This window comes from Osmerus mordax, chromosome 6 (genome assembly GCF_038355195.1).
Source record: "Osmerus mordax isolate fOsmMor3 chromosome 6, fOsmMor3.pri, whole genome shotgun sequence".
NCBI classification, from domain to species: Eukaryota; Metazoa; Chordata; class Actinopteri; order Osmeriformes; family Osmeridae; genus Osmerus; species Osmerus mordax.
In genome coordinates, this window is record NC_090055.1 from 12,798,486 (window position 1) to 12,818,660 (window position 20,175).

General features: G+C 42.4%; 1 protein-coding gene across 1 annotated transcript; it reads left to right on the forward strand.

The window, feature by feature from the left end:
• The first annotated feature begins 63 nt into the window (after nt 1–63).
• Nucleotides 64–19,530, forward strand: enpp2 (ectonucleotide pyrophosphatase/phosphodiesterase 2). Its single transcript, XM_067237443.1, has 25 exons — nt 64–123; nt 1,084–1,186; nt 2,454–2,609; nt 3,226–3,351; nt 3,577–3,637; nt 4,433–4,530; nt 4,655–4,734; nt 4,870–4,989; nt 5,282–5,337; nt 6,693–6,758; nt 7,124–7,196; nt 7,634–7,742; nt 7,918–8,043; nt 8,604–8,635; nt 8,819–8,946; nt 10,343–10,427; nt 10,517–10,604; nt 10,785–10,954; nt 11,534–11,579; nt 12,133–12,272; nt 14,607–14,742; nt 15,794–15,871; nt 16,566–16,698; nt 17,460–17,613; nt 18,601–19,530. The coding sequence occupies exons 1-25, from the start codon at nt 64–66 to the stop codon at nt 18,769–18,771; spliced, it is 2,595 nt and encodes an 864-aa protein (XP_067093544.1). The 3' UTR covers nt 18,772–19,530.
• Nucleotides 19,531–20,175: the final 645 nt, after the last annotated feature.

A 20,175-nucleotide genomic window follows, 5' to 3' on the forward strand; every position in this document is an offset into this window, starting at 1 on the left:
CACATAATGCACTCGAGATCCGTTGTCCTACGGCCAAAGAGCGACGTAACGGCAACATAACCCATGGTACCAAAATTAACGTATCCAGCCGACCAAGGTACGTCGCGGCAACGTTGCCACAAGGTAATGTGTTAGCTGGGAGTGCGCATCCATGTTTGTGAATTGGAAGGTATCGGAATCGTACAACTGATCCAGTTATCAATGTATGATGCGACAATTTAAACAATAAAATGTAGCCTTTCCCCCATAAAAAAAAGATCTCATGCAAAAGTGTTTTCTGAAACAAAAAAGCTTAAAAGCTATAGCCTAAGCCTACTTAATATAGGCCTCCTTAATTTTTCTAAATTGGCTGCATGGTCGACCCGGTCGAATTATCACATGCTGGTAATCATTAGCAAAACAAGTTGTCACTTCAAAGTGCAAAGTGATTTGCAAAGGGTCATTGTTAAGGGTTGTTAAGGGTCATTGACATCATGCACCTCTTGGCAGTCGGTAGTCCCTTTCATCACCAACATCCGATTTCCATTTTTGATTTCCTCAAAGAAAATTACCATCAGTATCCCACACCTTTACTACACAGGAGTCAGTTTGCACGTTGGTAGCGATTGCCAATGAATGAAATGTAGTGTGTTGCCAAATATCAATTATGAATAAAACATAGTATTGTAGACTGTGACAGCAGTATTACACACTATTTGGGGACCATACAGTGGACCACAGCCTCCGCCTGTTTTGCTGGCATCACACCAGAATTAGAATTTGAGAACCCCGTGACAAGCTGCGCAGGTGGTAAAGTGAACATACTCAACTTTGCCACTCCGTGCTTGGTCATAGGCGCAGTCAGGACGCTTGCAGACACCAACTTTTACGCAAATTATGGGAATTTATTATTACATTTCGTTCAAACAGGTAATATTATCGTTGTTGAGAGGGAATATAAAACAGGACTTCGTGTTTCAATTAATGCATTATCCTGCCATGTATCTCTAACAGTCAGGATTTATCAGATGGTTTTCAATGGTAACCTACGCCTAAATTAATCTCTAACACATTTGTTACTTGTTAATAAATGTTTTTGCTCAGGTTCTCTGTATCATCTCCATCCTCTGTGGTTCCAATACCTGCTTGGGCTATGTCCGTAACCGATCCAAACGCTCAGAGGAAGAAGCTGCGTCGCGTTCAGAGAGTGAGTAGGCTAACCTGACTACTGCGTGTGTACTGTTTGTGGTGAGCACATTTGAATTGCGTGTAAATATATAATACGAATTTAGTTGTGTATATGCTGCTCAATTAGGCAACTTTAGTAAACATTCATAGGCAAAACTGCATAGTAAGCTATTACCTTTTTTTTTACTCCTAAAAATCCCATTTTGACTGAAGTATATTTTGGACGCATTTTATGTATTTTGGCTGACAATGTACGGTCAATGCCTAAAGCTGCTTTCCTTTTGCCTTGTTCAACATGCCAGACGTAAAAAACTAGCTTTGATTTGTGCAGCAGACTTTAACTGACTCACCATGGGCAAAGCAATCAATCACCCGACTCCGCTGAGCACCAACTGGAAGGCGATTGCTTTTAAAAGGAATAACATGGAATTATGCGAAACCTTTTTTTCTCGGTTTATTTGCAGATTATTTTCTATCTGAAGTGCCAGCCAGCGCATGCAAAATAAATACGTGAAGCTTGTTTAAACGATACAACGGATCACTGTTGCCCTGTCCAGCTTGTGATAGGTCTGTTGATGCATATTTGGCTAAGAGTTTACTTAGCTTTACCCTTGAGTCAATATTAAGAAAGTATTTCAGCTTTTCTAGCCCCAGATTCTTTGACACTACATATTTAAAATTGAAGCGTTTGCACAAGATAAAGCCCTAAAGATCCTACCAAACAAAAGATATTTCCATCAAAGATTATCCTCATCTTCATTATTTATCACACTTAATTTAAATTTTCTCTATGTCAAGAGTGGACAAGAATGACTTGCTTTCATTCAAACTATGCAGGCGGAGTGAATTTGTAGTTTACATTAAATTCTTCCACGCGCTTCTCTTGGCATGGCTATGGTTTTCCTGCTTGGATGTCGTTTTTTTCAGTCTAGAAGCACAAGGAACATCTTGTTATGGCTGTAACACTGCTCAAGTCCTGAGAGATCCACTCACCAGCCTTCCAGACCAGGAAGTGGTCTGCCAGTCTGCAGTCTGGTTACATGCAATAAAACAGGATCTAACAATATCAGCTAATTGTCCTTCTCTGTATATTGTGTCATCATAGAAGGACAGGACATCACTGGCATGTGCATGTTTGTATCCATTTAAAGTTACACAGGTCTTGGATGGTAGGATGGGACAACACAGCAGCCTATAAGCCTTAACCTCAAAAAGCAACAGTAAATTTGCCTTGCTGCTCTCTCTCTTTTTCTCTCTTTTTCTCTCTCTTGCTCCCTGTGCTGTAGCTCGTTCAGATTTCTCCTGGGTAAGCACATCAGGGTCCTGTAAGAACAGATGCTTTGAGCTGGACGAGGCAGAGCCCCCTTACTGTCGCTGTGACAACCTGTGTAAGACCTACAACAGCTGCTGCTATGACTTTGATGAGCTGTGTCTGAGAACAGGTACACACAATACACACAAACAGGAACATGCACACACACCCTTGCACGCTTGCATGTGCACACATGTATCACACACCACACCCTCGCATAAACATTATAAACACTAACCTCGTACACAACACATGCAAACAAATTGTGCTTGGGGTCACATTAAATATTTCTCCAACATTTCTCCACAAATGGAATAAAACGTTAACATTGTTTGATTTTCACTTGCCACAATCCAATATATGTTATTCTAAAAGCAAAATATTAATAGTCATGAAGCTCTCTCAAAAGTAAAAAAAAGTGTGTTAATCAGGTATGTCTAATCTTAATCTTGCTGATGGGTGACAGTATAGTGCAAAATCAGGACCTCTGTGAGGATTTCATCTTCATGCATTCTGTGTCCAGGAAACCAGCTCTCATGTTTTTATGTGAGGTTTTATATGTCCTTTGAGTATTTATGGTATATTACCGCATAGTCTTATCAAAGTACATAAAGACCATAACCCTTGTCACCTTCATCACCATGGTTATTTTGAATTGGTGGCGGGAAAGGCTGACAGCCCTGATTTTTAGCTAAAAGTCGCAAGGTCACAGTTTATAGGTGGGGTTGTGTGTTTGTTGTGTCCAGAGGGAGGTTTTGAGTGCAGTAAGGAGCGCTGTGGAGAGGCTCGTAAAGATCAGCATGCCTGCCACTGCTCTGAAGACTGCCTGGCCAAGGGAGACTGCTGCACCAACTACAGGACCATCTGCAAAGGTAGGAGATGCCGACATTCAGTGGACCTTGGTGAGTTTCAAAACTGAATTTTACACCTACCATGTGTCTCACACCCTATATTGGAAATATTGAGGATTTGATTAAATATAGGACCTTAGCATGTGATCGCCAAGAGCGAGTTGTTTCATGCCTCTCCCTATCTTTCTCTCCCTACCTTGTTTCTCTCTCTCTTTCTCAATCTCCCATTCCTCCTCTCTCTTGAAGGGGACACATCGTGGTTGCAGGATGAGTGTGAGGAGATCAAGACCCATGAGTGTCCAGCTGGGTAAGTGTGTCGGAGGAGTGGCATTGTTACCAGACTTTAAGACGTGATTTATTTTCCTAAGTCAGATGAGACCAAAGTGTGTGTTTGCATGTGTAGTAAAATTCTTGTCACCACCTTCAGCAATGACTTCCTGCTGCCTAGGACAGCATCCTGCCTATATGCTTCTATGCAGGTTAAGAGGAGGAGCTACACATTGTCAATCAAATAACCCATACTCTACATGCCAAACAAATGGGCAAAAACAGTATGCTTAGTCAATATACATAAATGCATATACAAAGCACTCTATGTTTTACACAATAATATAACTAATAATAAGAGTAAGCACTTATATTACAAACAGGATCTGCCCTAACAGGAAGGGCATGAGCATAGTGCCTACAGTTGTAAAGTTGTGAGTTCACTTCATAGACAGCTCAGGTGATGGTGTGTGTTAGCTGAATGCTTGTCTAGACCGTTCTTTGTATGTTCCTGTTGTTCATTGTCAGGTTTTTACCCACAGTTCATAGTCAGGTTTGTTCCTGTAGTTTATGGTCAGGTGTTTTCCTAAAATTCATTTTTAAGTTGTGTTTATGGTCAGGTGTGTGCCTGTAGTTCATGGTCAGGTGTGTTAATGGTCAGTTGTGTGTAGTTTATGGTAAGGTGTGTTCATGGTTAGGTGTGTTCCTGTAGTTTATGGTGAAGTGTGTTCCTGTAGTTCTTGTTGTTCATGGTCAGGTGTGTTCCTGTAATTCATGGTCAGGTATGTTCTTGTTGTTCATGGTCAGATTCCTGTCCTGTTCCTGTTCCTGTCAGGTTTGTGCGGCCCCCTCTCATTCTGCTGTCTGTCGATGGGTTCAGAGCCTCGTACATGAAGAGAGGAAGTACAGTGATCCCCAACATCGAGAAGCTCAGTAAGACACTGACCCTAGATAGTGTGCTCGTTTCCTGTCCATTGTGGATTCTTTATGTCTTAACAGATTTCTGTCACGCAAATTATTAATGTTGTTTTTTGTTGTTGTCTCTATTCATCTTCAGGAACGTGCGGTACACATGCCCCTTACATGAGACCAATGTACCCCTCCAAAACGTTCCCCAACCTCTACTCTCTTGCAACTGTATGTAGTCTGTTACTTGTTTACTGGACTGAATTGGCTAAATTGAACTAAATGTGTCAAACACAGCTTTGTGCTTGAACCACATACAGCCATTAGCTGTGGAGCTCTTCGTAATCTCAGTCAATTCTTTTTCAGGGTCTTTACCCGGAGTCTCACGGTATAGTTGGCAACTCCATGCATGACCCTGTGTTTGATGCCAACTTCTACCTGCGAGGTCGTGAGAAGCTGAATCATCGCTGGTGGGGTGGCCAGCCTGTAAGTGATGTGTGTGTTTGAAGCTGTGTGTGTACATGTTGGTTTGTGCTGTCTGGACTGGTGCGAGACAACGCACAAGCCTTAGCAACCGCACTTCTGTGTTTTTTCCCACACCTGTGCTCTACCAGTACTGTCACATCCTCATTCTCTCACCTTTATGAAAGACCTCTGAAAGGGTTCTGCAGCACCTCTTTATTACTGTAAAAATCTGATAATTTGACTCTCCTATTGTGATATTAGAAAAGTAAAAAGCAAAAAGATGTTGTCTGGTTTTCTCTTGTGTTGGTACTAGATCTGGATCACAGCCATGAAACAAAACGTGAAGGCTGGGACCTTCTTCTGGCCAGTGTAAGTTTTTTTTCTTCTCTATCTCTTACTCTTTTTCTCCTACTCTCTCTCTCTCTCTTTCTTTCTCTTATATGTCCCTTTAACCATGTCCAAATGATATCTGACACAGGCTACTTTCCTCTCCTCTTTGTCACCAAAATCCCTCAGTTCCTCAATATCCAAAATTCCAAATACTCCTCCAAGTTCCTTCAGACAAAAACCAAAGCCAAAAGGCCACGCATTATCGTGTACAATATTAGAACTGTGGTGCATTCTAGGTTGAGATGGAACTCAGGCATGCCTGATCATGTGTGGAACGTCTGCACTCAGCTCAAAGCTGCAGCTTGCCCAGTCTTAGTACAGCCGTATGTATCAACCTGAACCTACAAAACATAAAGGCTCCCATAGTTAAATACACAGAGGTCTTTGAGAAAGAAATCTCTTTGGAGGCATTCGACTCTAACTGTTTTCATTGCAATTTCTGCAAATGGGCCTGTTTACATAAAGCCCCGGGTGCCTGTGAACCCCGGACCGACAAGTTGCTTGGGGCCAAAGTGCATTTCAAGGTGCACTTCCTGTGGTGGCTCCAACACAGGCAGAGGGAGGATTAACTGTACAGGGAGTGAGTGTATCTGCGCTGAGTTCACATGCAGGGAGTGTATCTGCACTGTTTTATTATCCCTGTGCAGGAGATTTGGGGCAGCGGGGAGGTGGGTATAGGGACTGTGACTGCTGACTGTTCCTGCCCACGACTAGCAGGGAGGTCCTCACCACTACCAGAGAAAGCAAGAGAGATATAGAAAAGGGGTAATAAAGATGGGGAAGAATTAGAGCCAGGAAGAGGGGGGAGGGGGAGGGAAATAAGGGAAAGGAGAGAGTGAGGCCAGGGGAGAGAGATGGAAAGAGACCGAAACAAGGAGGTGAGAGGAAGAGAGAGAGCCTCCCCTAAAGGCCATAGGTTTGAGCTCATTCCCCTGCTCACCCATGCCTCAATCCCCAGTTGGAGCAGCAATCTTAGGCTGGATGGTTGGCAGCTGGGCCTGTTGGGTTGGAGGCTGTTGGTGGCCCAATCACTCGACTACAGTAGGAGCATGAGGGGAAGGCTTTGAGGTTTAAATGCTTCAAGGAGGGGTGTGGGATAGCAGGGGAGTTTAAATGTGTTATATCTCCACACTCTTGACGTCAGAGGCCTGGCAGAGGTTTAAAAGCCCAACATAGTTATAATATTGAAGATTTTAAGCAAAGGAAACAAGCAAAGTGCATAATGGTTGGATGATAAACAGTCTGCACATGTTAGCATGTAGAAGTATGAGCCAGTGAGATGCTTTATTTGCGTTGCACTACCTAAAGATTGTGTGTGTTTGTGTGTGTTCCAGTGTGATCCCTTCAGAGAGGAGAGTGCTCACTATGCTGCAGTGGCTCCACCTTCCAGATGGAGAGAGGTCAGCTGTTTTCACTATGACCAAGTTCCGCATGTTCTAATGTCCATTTTGCTTATCTTCCTTTATACTTTTTTTGTAGCGGTGCCCCCTCCTCTACACACACGCACATACTTTCTGCTCCCCCACAGAAAAGTTCTATTTTCTATGGTTCATCTAAACATGTGTTTGCGGTTGACTTGCTATTGAACCAATTTCCCTCTTGACACCATTTAGTGATACAATTTTCCAAATGGGTGTTCAGTGTCATGCTCTGTGTCTGTGTATGTAGGCTGTGACGGTCACATCCCAGTGTCTGATCCAGGTGTCAGACTAGCCCATCCGTGCTGTGTGGCCGGTCTTAGCTGACAGCGTCTGTGTTGTTTCAGGCCCTATGTGTATGCCATGCACTCCGAACAGACAGACACAGTTGGACACAAGCTGGGGCCCATGAGCCCTGAGGTGAGATGGGTGTGTGTGAGAGATGCAGACACACACACACGCTCGCTCTCGCACATATACACACAAATATGAGGTGTAATACTCTGGGGTGTAATCAGTGTCAATCAATGCACACATGTCAAATGTTATAAAATGTACTATGCACAAATTACGCCTGTTTATACGCACACCAAATTTTCTATAAAACTGTAAGGTGTATTATTCATTCCACGCTTTCTATAACTCGCCAGAGTAGCCCATGCGTAATTCACCTGTATCAGGTACACGGTGACTGCACTGTGTGCAGCTACACTGATACTGATTACACCCCATACACAAATGCACACATACTGTATGCATGCAGGCACACACATGACCTGGCCGAGGCGTGACCTGCAGGCCTGTGAAATGAGAATCTGATGGTGGATCTGATATCTGATGTGTGATTTGTGGTGCAGCTAAACAACCCCCTGAAGGAAATTGATAAGATTGTGGGTCAGCTGATGAATGGACTGAAGCAGATGAGGCTCCACCGCTGTGTTAATATCATCTTGGTGGGAGACCACGGTACAGGCCTCCTTCACACACACACATACACACATACCTGTGCTGTATGGGAAGTGAGGTCCAGACATACTGTACCTACACACACAAACACACATGCCCTGACACACACAGTACTTCATAGATTGCCCTCATAAACATTGCTGTAGTGGGCTGATGGTTCCTGGTGTTCCCTCAGGGATGGAGGAGGCTCACTGTGACAGAACAGAGTTCCTTAGTTCCTACATGTCCAACGTTGATGACATCATCCTGATCCCTGGTTCCTTGGGCAGAATTCGCTCCAGATACCCTAACAACCCCAAATGTGAGTTGAACAGATTCCACAGGGACAACGGAGAAAGATTTTAGCTGAACTCCCATTCTGCACCCTTTTTCTAAAAGTGAGCTGTCCAGAAGGGCAGAGATCATGAAAAGTTGATTTCAAGTGTAGCATTATGCTAAGCAAACAGTCTGTAGTGCATTAGTTGAAAATGATACGTATAACATGTGAGAAGTCTGATACATATTACAGAAAGCACTGTAGAGAGACAGAGAAGGGAAAAAGTCCCTTGAAGTTTTCAGACATTTGAGGCAAGACCAAAACATTGTCAAAAACAAATTTGTTGAGAACAAAAGTAAATTTTGTTCAGTGGCATCTTTCCTTCACTGACCCTGGCTATGAATACATGAATACATACTGTTCTGTACAGAATATGTACTGAGCTGCAAAATTTACTTCAACAAAAAGCTGTACAGAAATCTACCAAATTACTGACCTGTTCATCCCGGCTCAGTGTCCTGCTATCTACACTCAAATCAAATTTATGGCGATTTCTTACTCTAAACTCGGGATGTTGTTTGAAGTTCTTGATTTTTTTTCTCCAGATGATTCAAAATCTGTTGTTGCAAATCTTACAGTGAGTATAGCATCCATGTCTACCTTTTATTTACATCAAAACTGCTCAAGCAACAAGAAAGTGTATGTGACATTAAAATACTACAGATATTTACTCTTAGACTTCTCTGAGAATGAAAATACAAGATGTTATAGAATCTATGTTATGCACAGTTTGTGTTAATCTTTGCCCTGTTATATTTAGTGTAAGAAGCCAGACCAGCACTTCAAGCCATACCTTAAGCAACACCTCCCCAAACGGCTGCACTATGCCAACAACCGGCGGATAGAGGACATCCATTTGATGGTGGACAGGAAGTGGCATGTCGCGAGGTACGTCACATACTCTGACCGTATTGTACTGTATACCAATGGACCAAAACGGCATGTTCCTTAAGTTACTTCAGCATCTCAGTTTGGGCTGCCCAAGGGATAGGTACAAGAGTGGGGCTTCAAACCACCTCTTAAACATCAACACTTGAAAATGCCCAGTCATCAGATTTCTAAGGCTGGGTGGCAGCCAGTCTTTCAAGTAGCTGGAGAAGCAGAGCAGTGACTCCCTCACGTTAACCGTGCCCATGTGTGTCATCAGTGAACTGGGCCCGAAAGCTGACTGGAAACTTCTCACTTACACAGTAAAACCATACTCTATGAGGTCATGACTGTCTTCTGTCTGCCATGAAAAGCAAGCTAGAAGATGAGAGTAGGATTGAAAGAGGTGATGTTTGGGAATCGGAAGGTTGAGGGCAGAGGGCCCTGGAGGTAGGTTGGGGGGGACAAATCAAGCCACACTCCAGCTGGGTATGTCAGTCTGTTTAAGTTGGCCAACGAATGGAGACCCACAGAGCTAAAATGAAATAAATTGTTTCTATGATTTCCATGTCTGACGCTGAGATACAGTAGTCAAAGACTAATTGCAGGCACCAGAATGATGAGAAGAACCCCCTAACCCTAACCCTCTGGTTGAGAGTAATCCCGTCCGTTTGAATCACATGCTGTAACCACCGGCGCAAATGAAATGAAGTATTTGTCCGATGTTCGCTCCATCAGTTTGGGATTTGCGGGGTCTACGTGCCTGTGGGTTCTCCTCCCGGGCCGACATCACTGAGACCAGTGTTTAATACGCACTTAATAAAAAGTGTCTGTTTGTCAATTACGGTGCTGAGGTGAGTTTAGCGGGCAAGGCCACGGAGAGCTACAGTGTGAACACCATGGTCTGCTAGCCACTACTGTATAATGGCTACAGTGTGTTGGGTTTGCTGACTCAGGGCCTCATGTTAAACTCTTGCTTTTAATTAACGTCATCAACGTCATCAACGTCATGCTAGATATTGTTAGTGTGCATGCTGATGCTGAACTCAACACTTGATAATATCTGTGAGCACCGTTGATTGGAATGGTGCAGGTGCAGTAAACCCTGATTTGTCAGTGGGTCTACAAAAACCACAACATTTATGTAAAATAAACAACAAAACTAAGAAGAAATGTATGCATGTCGGACAGTGTCAGGTTGTAGTCCTCCAAAAAAGTGGTTTTACAATATATACTTTTCTCATTCTGAACTTTAGAGTACCTTCGTCCCTGGCTACACTTTTAAGATACTAAGAAAAGACAGCACTTTACTAATCACCAGGCAGGGACATTTGGGGTCACTATGTGGACAGGGAACCATAAATTGCTTAGATATTCACATTGCTCATTGTCCACATGTTAATTTGCCCTAAAACAGGAAATCCCCTGAGGCAAAAAGGCACCCTGGGAAATGTGGTTTTTCAGGGGATCATGGATATGACAACAAGATAAACAGCATGCAGGTATTCTGTACATCATCCATTGATTAATGTATAGAGGCCTCCATTTATCAACTATGTTTCAGCCTTAATTGTTGAATTATCCATTTCAGACAATTTTCTTAGGATATGGACCAACATTCAAATTCAAGACCAAAGTTCCAGCTTTTGAAAACATTGAACTGTACAATGTCATGTGTGGTAAGGCGACAATTTCTACTACATTTACACATTCATTCAGCATACACTTCTATCCAAAGCTATGGACAGAGGGTGTGGGAATGAACCCACAAGGAAACCTTTAACTTTAGGATCTTGTGTAGCCGCATAGACTACTCAATATGTAGTTCCATCAAAATGAGTCATTCTCCTGGATTCCAGATCTCCTGGGGTTAAAGCCAGCCCCTAACAATGGGACCTACGGCAGTCTGAACCACCTCTTAAGAAACCCGTCTCACAAACCTATCATGCCAGAGGAGGTCTCCAAGCCCACCCCCTCCATTCTTGTCACCACTGGGGGTGATGACCTAGGCTGCAGCTGTGATGACAAGGTCAGCCATTAAGACTTCATTTGTATCAGACAGTATCTACTTTTTTTCATTGGTCTGTATAGACCATGTATAGATTGTTCTTGATTGTATATCCATATTTTACAATCTTTATCATACCTCCATAATATCATGTAATTTTATAAAAGGAGTGTTTATTGAATCCTAGTCTAAGATTGCTTGATGTTATAATAATTTGATGCTTGCGTAAAGAGTACAATCCAAAATATTGGTCTCTTACAAATGTTTTTACAGTGTAAAAAATACATTACGTGTTCTACTAAATCATGATTTAGAACGAGTGTGTGTGACCATTATGCTTTGTTCAAACGTAAACTTTTTAGTTTCGTCTCTCCTTTGATAGCATGCTGTCTCACCCATCTGCAATGTGTGTTGATTCCTGCTGTAACTGAACTGTCCAGTAACATTGCTTTTGCAGGGCATTATCATTTAGATCTCTGGCAAGAGATTTTCACCTTCAATCTTTTGCAGTTGCGTTCAAAAAATAGGGGGCAGAGAGCTTTGAAAGTGACCCTTGTAAGAGGCTATAACCTGGAGTCACTGTGGCTCTGTCTGTTACAGAACAAAGTGGAGGAGCTCAGTCAACGTCTGAGGCAAGCTATTGATGGTCAGTTCTTAGTCCAGAGCCATTTAATAACTGGACCAGGTTACACTTTGTTTTGAGGGGCACTATGGATGATCTATGAGCAGTCAATGACAATAAACTACAAGCAAACTTTTCCACTGCAACTCGATCCAGGTGCCACAGCTGGTTGAGGTTAGAGTTCAGTCCGGTGGATAGTTAGTTTATTGTATATTAAGTTTAAGCTAGTAAACTTCTATAGGCCATCAGGACCCACAGAATAAAGTGTGGCCCAGTACACTTATTAACTGTAAGTGACCCTGTTGCCAGTTTGATAGAGGTGAAATATGACATCATCTTAAGAAACAGAGCTTGAGGAGTTACCAAAATCCTGAGCCGCTCATTGATGTAATATCTGAGACTCTTACATTTAATCTGCTTATTTAAATATGTATTAAATTAATTTAATGTGTCTGGTTCATAGACCATCATGAGCGATGGGACCAGAAACACATATACACAGTTACCTGTGAGCTGTTTTACATGATGCCCCTTGTCTTGTTACAACCCTGGTTTGGTCATCGCCCTCCTTTTTCAGACAGCAAGAACCTGCCGTATGGCCGGCCAGCGGTTCTGTTTCGTACTAAATACAGCATCCTCCACCACAGTGATTATATCAGTGGCTACAGTGAGCCTCTGTCCATGCCCCTCTGGACCTCCTACACCGTTCCCAAAATGGTAGGTGGTCCATTTATTCAATTTTCATTGTCATTGTCATTGTTTTATTGTCAGATACAGGGGCGTTGTTAGACATAAAACTCTACTGGGGCACAGGCCCCTATTCATATCCATTTTTCCAAGCGTGCTGCGCACAATGCACTACTCGGCTATAGAAACTCTCCTTGCTTAACCCACTATACAACAGTTCAGGGACGCAAGTTTGATATCAGCTTTGGAAGGGACATCAATAGTTGCAAGTGCACACATTTTTTTCGCATTCATTTAAACGCAAATACGTTTTTTTTTTAGCTTCATGTAATATTGTTTTTATGTTTTAGTCAAAATAAGATGCCTATCATTTAGGAACTTTCTTTAGTTTTGTCAAACGAACGACAAAATCACTCTGGAAATGCATGTCAAGTTAACCCTATTGCTGCCATGCTGTTACGATGCGCCACCACTCGTTTCTTCATTTAAAGTTTTACATCGGACCATTTCTTCTTAATTTCTGCCATGGTCCGGTTCTCTGAACCCACAGCATTTATAGCCCTATAATAATAATAATAATAATGATTTTATTTGTAATGCACTTTACATTTAGCTAAATCTCAAAGTGCTACAGGTTAAAAACAAGAAAGGGCGCAAATAGTGACAGTTTTCCACTCCGCCGACTTTCTTTTGTCGCTAATACCTGATGACAGGCCGCCAAACAGGACGCCATCTTCTGGGGCCTCATGTATAAAGGATTGCGCAGCTTTCATACCAGAAGATGGCGTACGGCCAAAATTCGAAAAGTACCTATACGCACAGAAATATTCACATGTATAAAACCGGTCGTACGCCAGGTCCTGCGCACCTTTCCTTTATAAATCACAATCAACGTGAGATTGACCGCACGTGAAGGAGCCACTGACCCCGCCTTGCCTCCTCCCATTTATGAATATGCAGATGAACTATAAATGCTCTCCTGATGTCATTTCTTTGTCTGAATTACCGTATTTCTTCGAATAAATGCCGCCCTCTAATAAACGGCGCATCAAAAATGAACGTTAAACGCCGTGGCGTTTATTCGAAGAAACACGGTGACTGTGAGATCACGGTTCTGACAACAGAGGTGGAGGCGAGAAGATGTGTCCTGTTTGGCGACCTGTCATCAGGTATTAGCGACAAAAGAAAGTCGGCGGAGTGGAAAACTGTCACTATTTGCGCCCTTTCTTGTTTTTAACCTGTAGCACTTTGAGATTTAGCTAAATGTAAAGTGCATTACAAATAAAATCATTATTATTATTATAGGGCCATAAATGCTGTGGGTTCAGAGAACCGGACCATGGCAGAATTTGAGAACAAATGGTCCGATGTAAAACTTTAAATGAAGAAACGAGTGGTGGCGCATAGTAACAGCATGGCAGCTATAGGGTTAGCGTGACATGCATTTCCAGAGTGATTTTGTTGTTCGTTTGACACCCTAAAGTTTAACAGAAGTTATTAAGTGGTGGCGGATTAAACAGAAGGCTATACAGCATTTCCCGTTTTGGGTTTTGGCATTTTGATGTGATCATCCCCATTAATGATCAAACTTTTATTACCGTAGGTAGCCCAAATATGTTTTTTGAATAACTAACGTTATGCCTACGTATGACAGAAACTATAGTGGAAACTTTATTTTGTAATGTTTGGTGAGTTTCGGCACTTTTCAGTTAGAATTCGCCATGTTACAGAGCCAGACAAGACTTTGCGGACGGTCCGCACATTCTCACGTCTGCTCAAAACCTTCCGTGACGGCCCGCACATTCTCACGTCAAGTAAATCTTGATCACACCGTGTGCGTGAAAACCAGCGTTTTTGTGCGTACGCAACGTTTATACATGAGGCCCCTGGTATGAAAGCTGCGCAATCCTTTATACATGAGGCCCCTGGACTTATGTGTGTGTGCTGTGGCTATTTCGAAAGCTCAGAAGAGCGTGCTAACATGGAATTCTGAGTGCATCGGTTTGTGTTTTCGGTTAAACTGCTTTGATTTTACAAGCGTTGCTTGGGATACTGCTTTTATTTTTTCCGGGATTATCAATCTAAATGAATGCACTGAGTAATAAAGTAAATTGATAAAACTCTAGATTTTACTGGGGCACATCAGATTTATACTGGGGCAGGTGCCTCAGTAAAAAGGGTCTAATGACGCCCCCCTGGTCAGATAATCAGTGTCATTACTATAAATATTATAAATATAGTACAAATACAGGGGTACTGCAACAATGGAGTGGGCTGTGCAAGCATTTAAAATCCCTCTATCAATTTCAGGTTTAAGGTTTTTGAGAGGTCACAGGAAAAATGAAGGATGCATTTGTGTTGCAGGTAGAGGTGACTCCTCTCCCAGAGGCTCTGACCAACTGCGTCAGACCAGATGGGCGTATCCCTCCAGCCTACAGCCAGTCTTGCTCCAGATACAGAGCTGACAAACAGATCTCCTATGGATTCCTCTACCCGCCACGTAAGTCCTACCAAACACCCTATAAACAAACTATACCACTTACCCCGATAACTACCCCTGTTAATGAATTCTAGCACATACCCCTAACAGCTAACCTGATGAAAAAAAACACCAAGTACCCCCCCACCCTTATCAACTGTCCTTATTGACTAACCAAATACCCCTAACAACAACTTTTACACTAAAACTACCCAACAAACCTCCCCTACTTACAACTTCTAACCACCCTCACCACCGAACCCTGACAACTATCCTCACTCATGGTGACCCCTATTTTAGCCATATCATGCTCTCAGTGCAAGTGTTTTATTCTCCTTCATGGGTTTAACCACTTGAACACAGCACACCACTTGAGTTGGAGTGTGTAAGGATGAGAAGTCTGTTAGAAGGGTTGACTTGTTTTTTATTAACACAACGTCGGATCACACCATCAGTCCACAACAGAGTGATTAGCATGAGTGAGGAACATGTCCCTCAGATGGCCTTTATATATGGCTGGACAGTACAGATATAGAATGCACAGAATCATTTCCTTAACCCTCGTGCTGCCTTCGGGTCACATGACCCAAAGGTTCATAACGAACCATCGTTGTGTTTACCCAATTTTACCCAATACAAAAACTAATAAAAATAATTTTCTTTTAACCTTCGCAATGTGGGGGGTCTGAGACAGCCCAACGGTTAAAAGAAAATGCTTCACTTTATTTTTGTATGCGGTAAAGTTGTCGCAATACGACGGTGGGTCACAATGACTGATGGGTCAGAACGACCCGAAGATAACACAAGGGTTAAAGGGTCTCAGTGATCAGTACATTGATACAGTAGAACATACAAACAGGTGAACAAGTCGTTACTCACATAAGCCCTATTTGTACCTGTTTTCCCCCTACTGTCTCCTCAAAGTCTGGGCCCGAGTGCGTTCCGTGTCTATATTTTGCTCAGTGGGGCCTCACTGTATGACCTCTTGACCTCACAAAGACCCAAGCTTCATCTACATAGAAAATCTGCCCAACAGTGTTAAAAGTTCAGACTTGTTTTACTGTGTCAACAGAATTGTCCAGTACGCAAGATGGAAAATACGATGCTGTTCTTATCACAAACACAGTACCCATGTACCCAGCTTTTAAGAGTAAGTGCATGCAACCTCAAGTACAACACTTGGTGCTTAGTGTACATACTCTACCATGTGAAGTGAACATATAGTGTCCTATGAAGGTAAATCTAAGTTGAGTCTGGCGTGAGAACCTACTAAAACTGTCATAAGACTTTAGGGCAAAGGATGTGATTACTCAACTAAGTAGTAATGGTTGGTAAATTGCATTTGTGCATGTGTATGTGTATGTGTGTGTGTGGGTGGGTGTGTGTGCATGTGCGTGTGCTTGTGTGTGTGTTTGTGGGACAGCAGTTAGGATTTGGTCGGTGGTATGACCTCAGCTCTGTGAGCATTCCAGTGTGTAAGTACCTTAATAGACGAGAGGTCTTCACACCACTCCTGTCCTTCAGGGTTATTTATGGGCCCATTAAACCACCCTCATTCCTGCACACACAGATACACACACACACAGATACACTCACTCACACGCACACACACACACACACACACACACACACACACACACACACACACACACACACACACACACACACACACACACACACACACACACACACACAAACACAGCAACACACAAAAACGCCACACACACAAACACCACACAGAGCCCCATACACACACAGACACAGACACACAGACACACACACTGTCCTGTATTGGAGCATTGGAGGAAACAATTCATTTTTTCATACTGAATGACTTCACTCAGGGATATGGGGCTACTTCCAGAAGGCTCTGGTGAAGAAATACGCCAGTGAGAGGAATGGAGTCAACGTGGTTATTGGGCCAATCTTTGACTACGACTATGATGGCCTGAGAGACTCTGCAGAAAAGATGAAACAGTAAGGAAATAATCAGTGTGTACTGTGTTGATGTTGCATGTAAAAAAGGTTATACAAAGAAAGTTTGATTTGGAGAAGAAACTACTTACTGCTGTTGGATTGAATAATATAGTGAGTCTGTATTGCCATCTACTGGCTGTAATTTGTCACAGTCACTCAAAGAAATTCATGATAATCCATAATTTACATTTACATTAAATCAACGCTTTTATCCAAAGAGCCATACGGATTGTATGTTTATGTTAAGAAGTGTGTGTGATGAGATTGTGACATTGTGTGGCTGTTTGACTCCATGGTTGTATCTGTCTTCACTGGTATTGCTTCATGGACATTAAAATAGAGGGATCAGAAACACAGGGCTAAACACAGAGGTTGAGTTCTACTCTGTACCTGCAGGTATGTGAGTGGCTCTGTGTGTATCATCATTCCATATTGCACAGTACTGTAGTATAAGTAGTATAAAACACTAGTAATGAGTAGTATAAAACATTATTATGAAATACTACAATAACAGATGGGAGTCAGATGGCTGAGCGGTGAGGGAGTCGGGCTAGTAATCTGAAGGTTGCCAGTTCGATTCCCGGCCGTGTCAATTGACGTTGTGTCCTTGGGCAAGGCACTTCACCCTACTTGCCTCGGGGGGGGAATGTCCCTGTACTTACTGTAAGTCGCTCTGGATAAGAGCGTCTGCTAAATGACTAAATGTAATGTAAATGTAACAGATACATTAGTATGTGGGTTGAACTGTCCTGTGCTTGCAGGTATGTAAGTGGCGCGGTTCCCATCCCGACCCATTACTTTGCCGTGGTGACCAGCTGTCTGGACTACTCCCAGGCTGTGGACTCCTGCTCGGGGCCTTTCAGTGGCTTTGCTTTCATTCTGCCTCACCGGCCCAACAACGACGAGAGCTGCAACGTGAGTCCCCAGCATCCCAGACCTCAGTCTACCACAAAGTGGTGGCTGGTAGTCAGCTGAGCTAAAGCCAAAGCCAACGCAGGTCTTAAGGCCCCTGTCCGACTCAGCCTTGCTTGTTCTGTTTCACTCCTGTGAGGATTTCTACGGCCTAGAGCTAGATTGTTGGATTACATACATAGTTAATGATTTACCTTGTTGACAGTTCATTGTTTACTGTGGTTACTGGCTCAATAAATAGAGACATGTTTTGTATATATACAAACCACATACATAAGGAGTAAGAAACATTTATAACACCAGAGAGGATTTACGTTGTCAATGTAGTAATAAGTTGTGATGTAGGGTGACATTTAAGAAACTACATCTCTAGCATTACTTCTTAAATATGTAACACCCCATTACCTACTACTACTAATAATGTGTTCGTTATGCAGGCTCTTTTATCCAAAGCGACGTACAGTTAGGGATTTGAACTTGTGACCTCTTGATCTGCAGTCAAATCCTCTACCACTGAGTGATACCCAGCCCCACTCATATGTACTTGGCACAAATGATTGCTGATGTGGATCATGATCCTTGTTTTTGTCTACCTACTAACCACTAAGTAAAATATTTAGTGTAGAATAAGGAGTTACCAATTCCTGGGATTTGATGTACAAATACTGTATATACTGTATAGTATAAATATAGTCTTAAGTATATATGTACCTGTGCATTTAAGTTTGACTATCAACACGTATTATGAAAAAATGGTCCCTAAGACAGGGTATGCCAACCCAGCTCCTGGAGATCTACTTTCCTGTAGGTGTTCTCTCCAACGTCAGTTGTCACAAACATGAAACAGCTTGTCAACCAGCTAATTATTAGAATCAGGTCTTCTGTAGTGTGGTAGGAATAGAAACCTGCATGATGGTAGGTCAGGAACAAGGTGGGGCTGCCTTGCCCTAAACATGTGATGTTTAAGCCTAAGCATGTGAACACACGCAGAGTTCTGAGGATGAGAGTCGGTGGGTGGAGGACCTGATGAAGATGCACACGGCTCGGGTCCGAGACGTGGAGATTCTGACGGGGCTGGACTTCTACCGCAGGACCAGCCGCAGCTACCCGGAGATTCTCTCCCTGAAAACCTACATGCACACGTACGAGAGCGAGATCTGATCTGGAGAACCACTGCTACAACCTCCCCATCCCTGAACCCCAACCTGCCAGCCCCCTGACCTCTTGTTACCTCTCACTGCGGCCTCCAAGCACCCCCCCCCCCCCCCCCCCCAATCCTCCTACCTCTTCCTCTCGTTGACCCAAAGTGTGTCGATATAAGCTGTGTATGGATTGGAAGCGCCTCGCTTCCATTTTATGCAAATAACCTCCTGCACCTTAGCTGTGCCTTGTAAGGTGTTCAAACCTCTACAATTATCACGCCATCACTCACACCCAGTGTGTTCGCTCGTAGACAAAAGAGCTTGTTCTCATTGGTTTTCTGTTAACTTGAAGGATCAAGTCTTTTAGCTGTCTTGACCACCACCACTCCCCTCCCCTGCAAGGGATAGGGCTATTGAAGGGTTATGAGGATAAACATGTGTTTCATATGTATTATCTTTCCTTAAAGGCATAATTTCTCGTTCCTACATAGCACATTCTCCTTTGAGTATGTTTAACAAGCATGAATTGTAATATTTTTGTAATGATGATTTTGTTTGAAATGATTGGTGTGTGTGTGTGTGTGTGTTTGGAATTTGGAATGTGTTAGCCTATGTTTTATTTGAATAAATGCTGGTTCTGAGCATTGAGAAAACATATTTGAATTCTGTTCTGCGTACCACGTTTGTATGATTCTATAATGTTCTTTAACATGTACCTGTGGGATCAACTTATTTATGCCTTATAGAAACCAGGTATTTCAATACAATAAACAGTTTTGTACTATGTGGCTCCATTCTTTGAGTTGGCTGTGGTCTACCAACAGAGCAGTGATTCAAGGAAGCACAACTGAAATTATACAATGTCATTACTCATGATATAATTACATTGAATGTTTTGAAATTTATCAAGAAATGATTGTTACTTTATTCTTACCGGTTCATTCTTATTATTTTATATTCTCTGTATTATCTGTTTAACCCCATTTTATCAGCTTTATCAACAGAACCATAAATACCCATTTTATAGAAAAAATACATATTTAATTCCAACAGAGTAAAGCACAATATTGTTCTTAATTACATGAAAAGCTGTATAATACAATAATATTTATCAAAGACTATATATATCTATATACACATTAGTTATTTACATATGGTTACAATGTATTACAGATATTGTGTATTTCATACACGCTTATAATACAAACTATACAGCAAGTATTTACATACCTTTTGTCTGTCTAGTAGAGATAAATACTTACAAGCCTTTGAAAAAGGGACCACAGAGGCACAAAAGGGAGCTTTGTGTTTTTGTTTTTTTCAGGAAAAATATTGCAGTCTTTGACTCTAGGGTCTGGTTTGTGTGCATGGGGGTAGGGGTACCAAGTGTGGGGGGGTTGAGAAAGGCATATGTGAAAGTTGC

Coding starts and splice junctions, on each gene's coding strand:
- enpp2 (XM_067237443.1), top strand. CDS start 64: ATGGTACCAAAATTAACGTATCCAGCCGACCAAGGTACGTCGCGGCAA. Junction 124..1,083: donor CGCGGCAACGTTGCCACAAG/GTAATGTGTTAG, acceptor GTTTTTGCTCAG/GTTCTCTGTATCATCTCCAT. Junction 3,352..3,576: donor CTACAGGACCATCTGCAAAG/GTAGGAGATGCC, acceptor TCTCTCTTGAAG/GGGACACATCGTGGTTGCAG.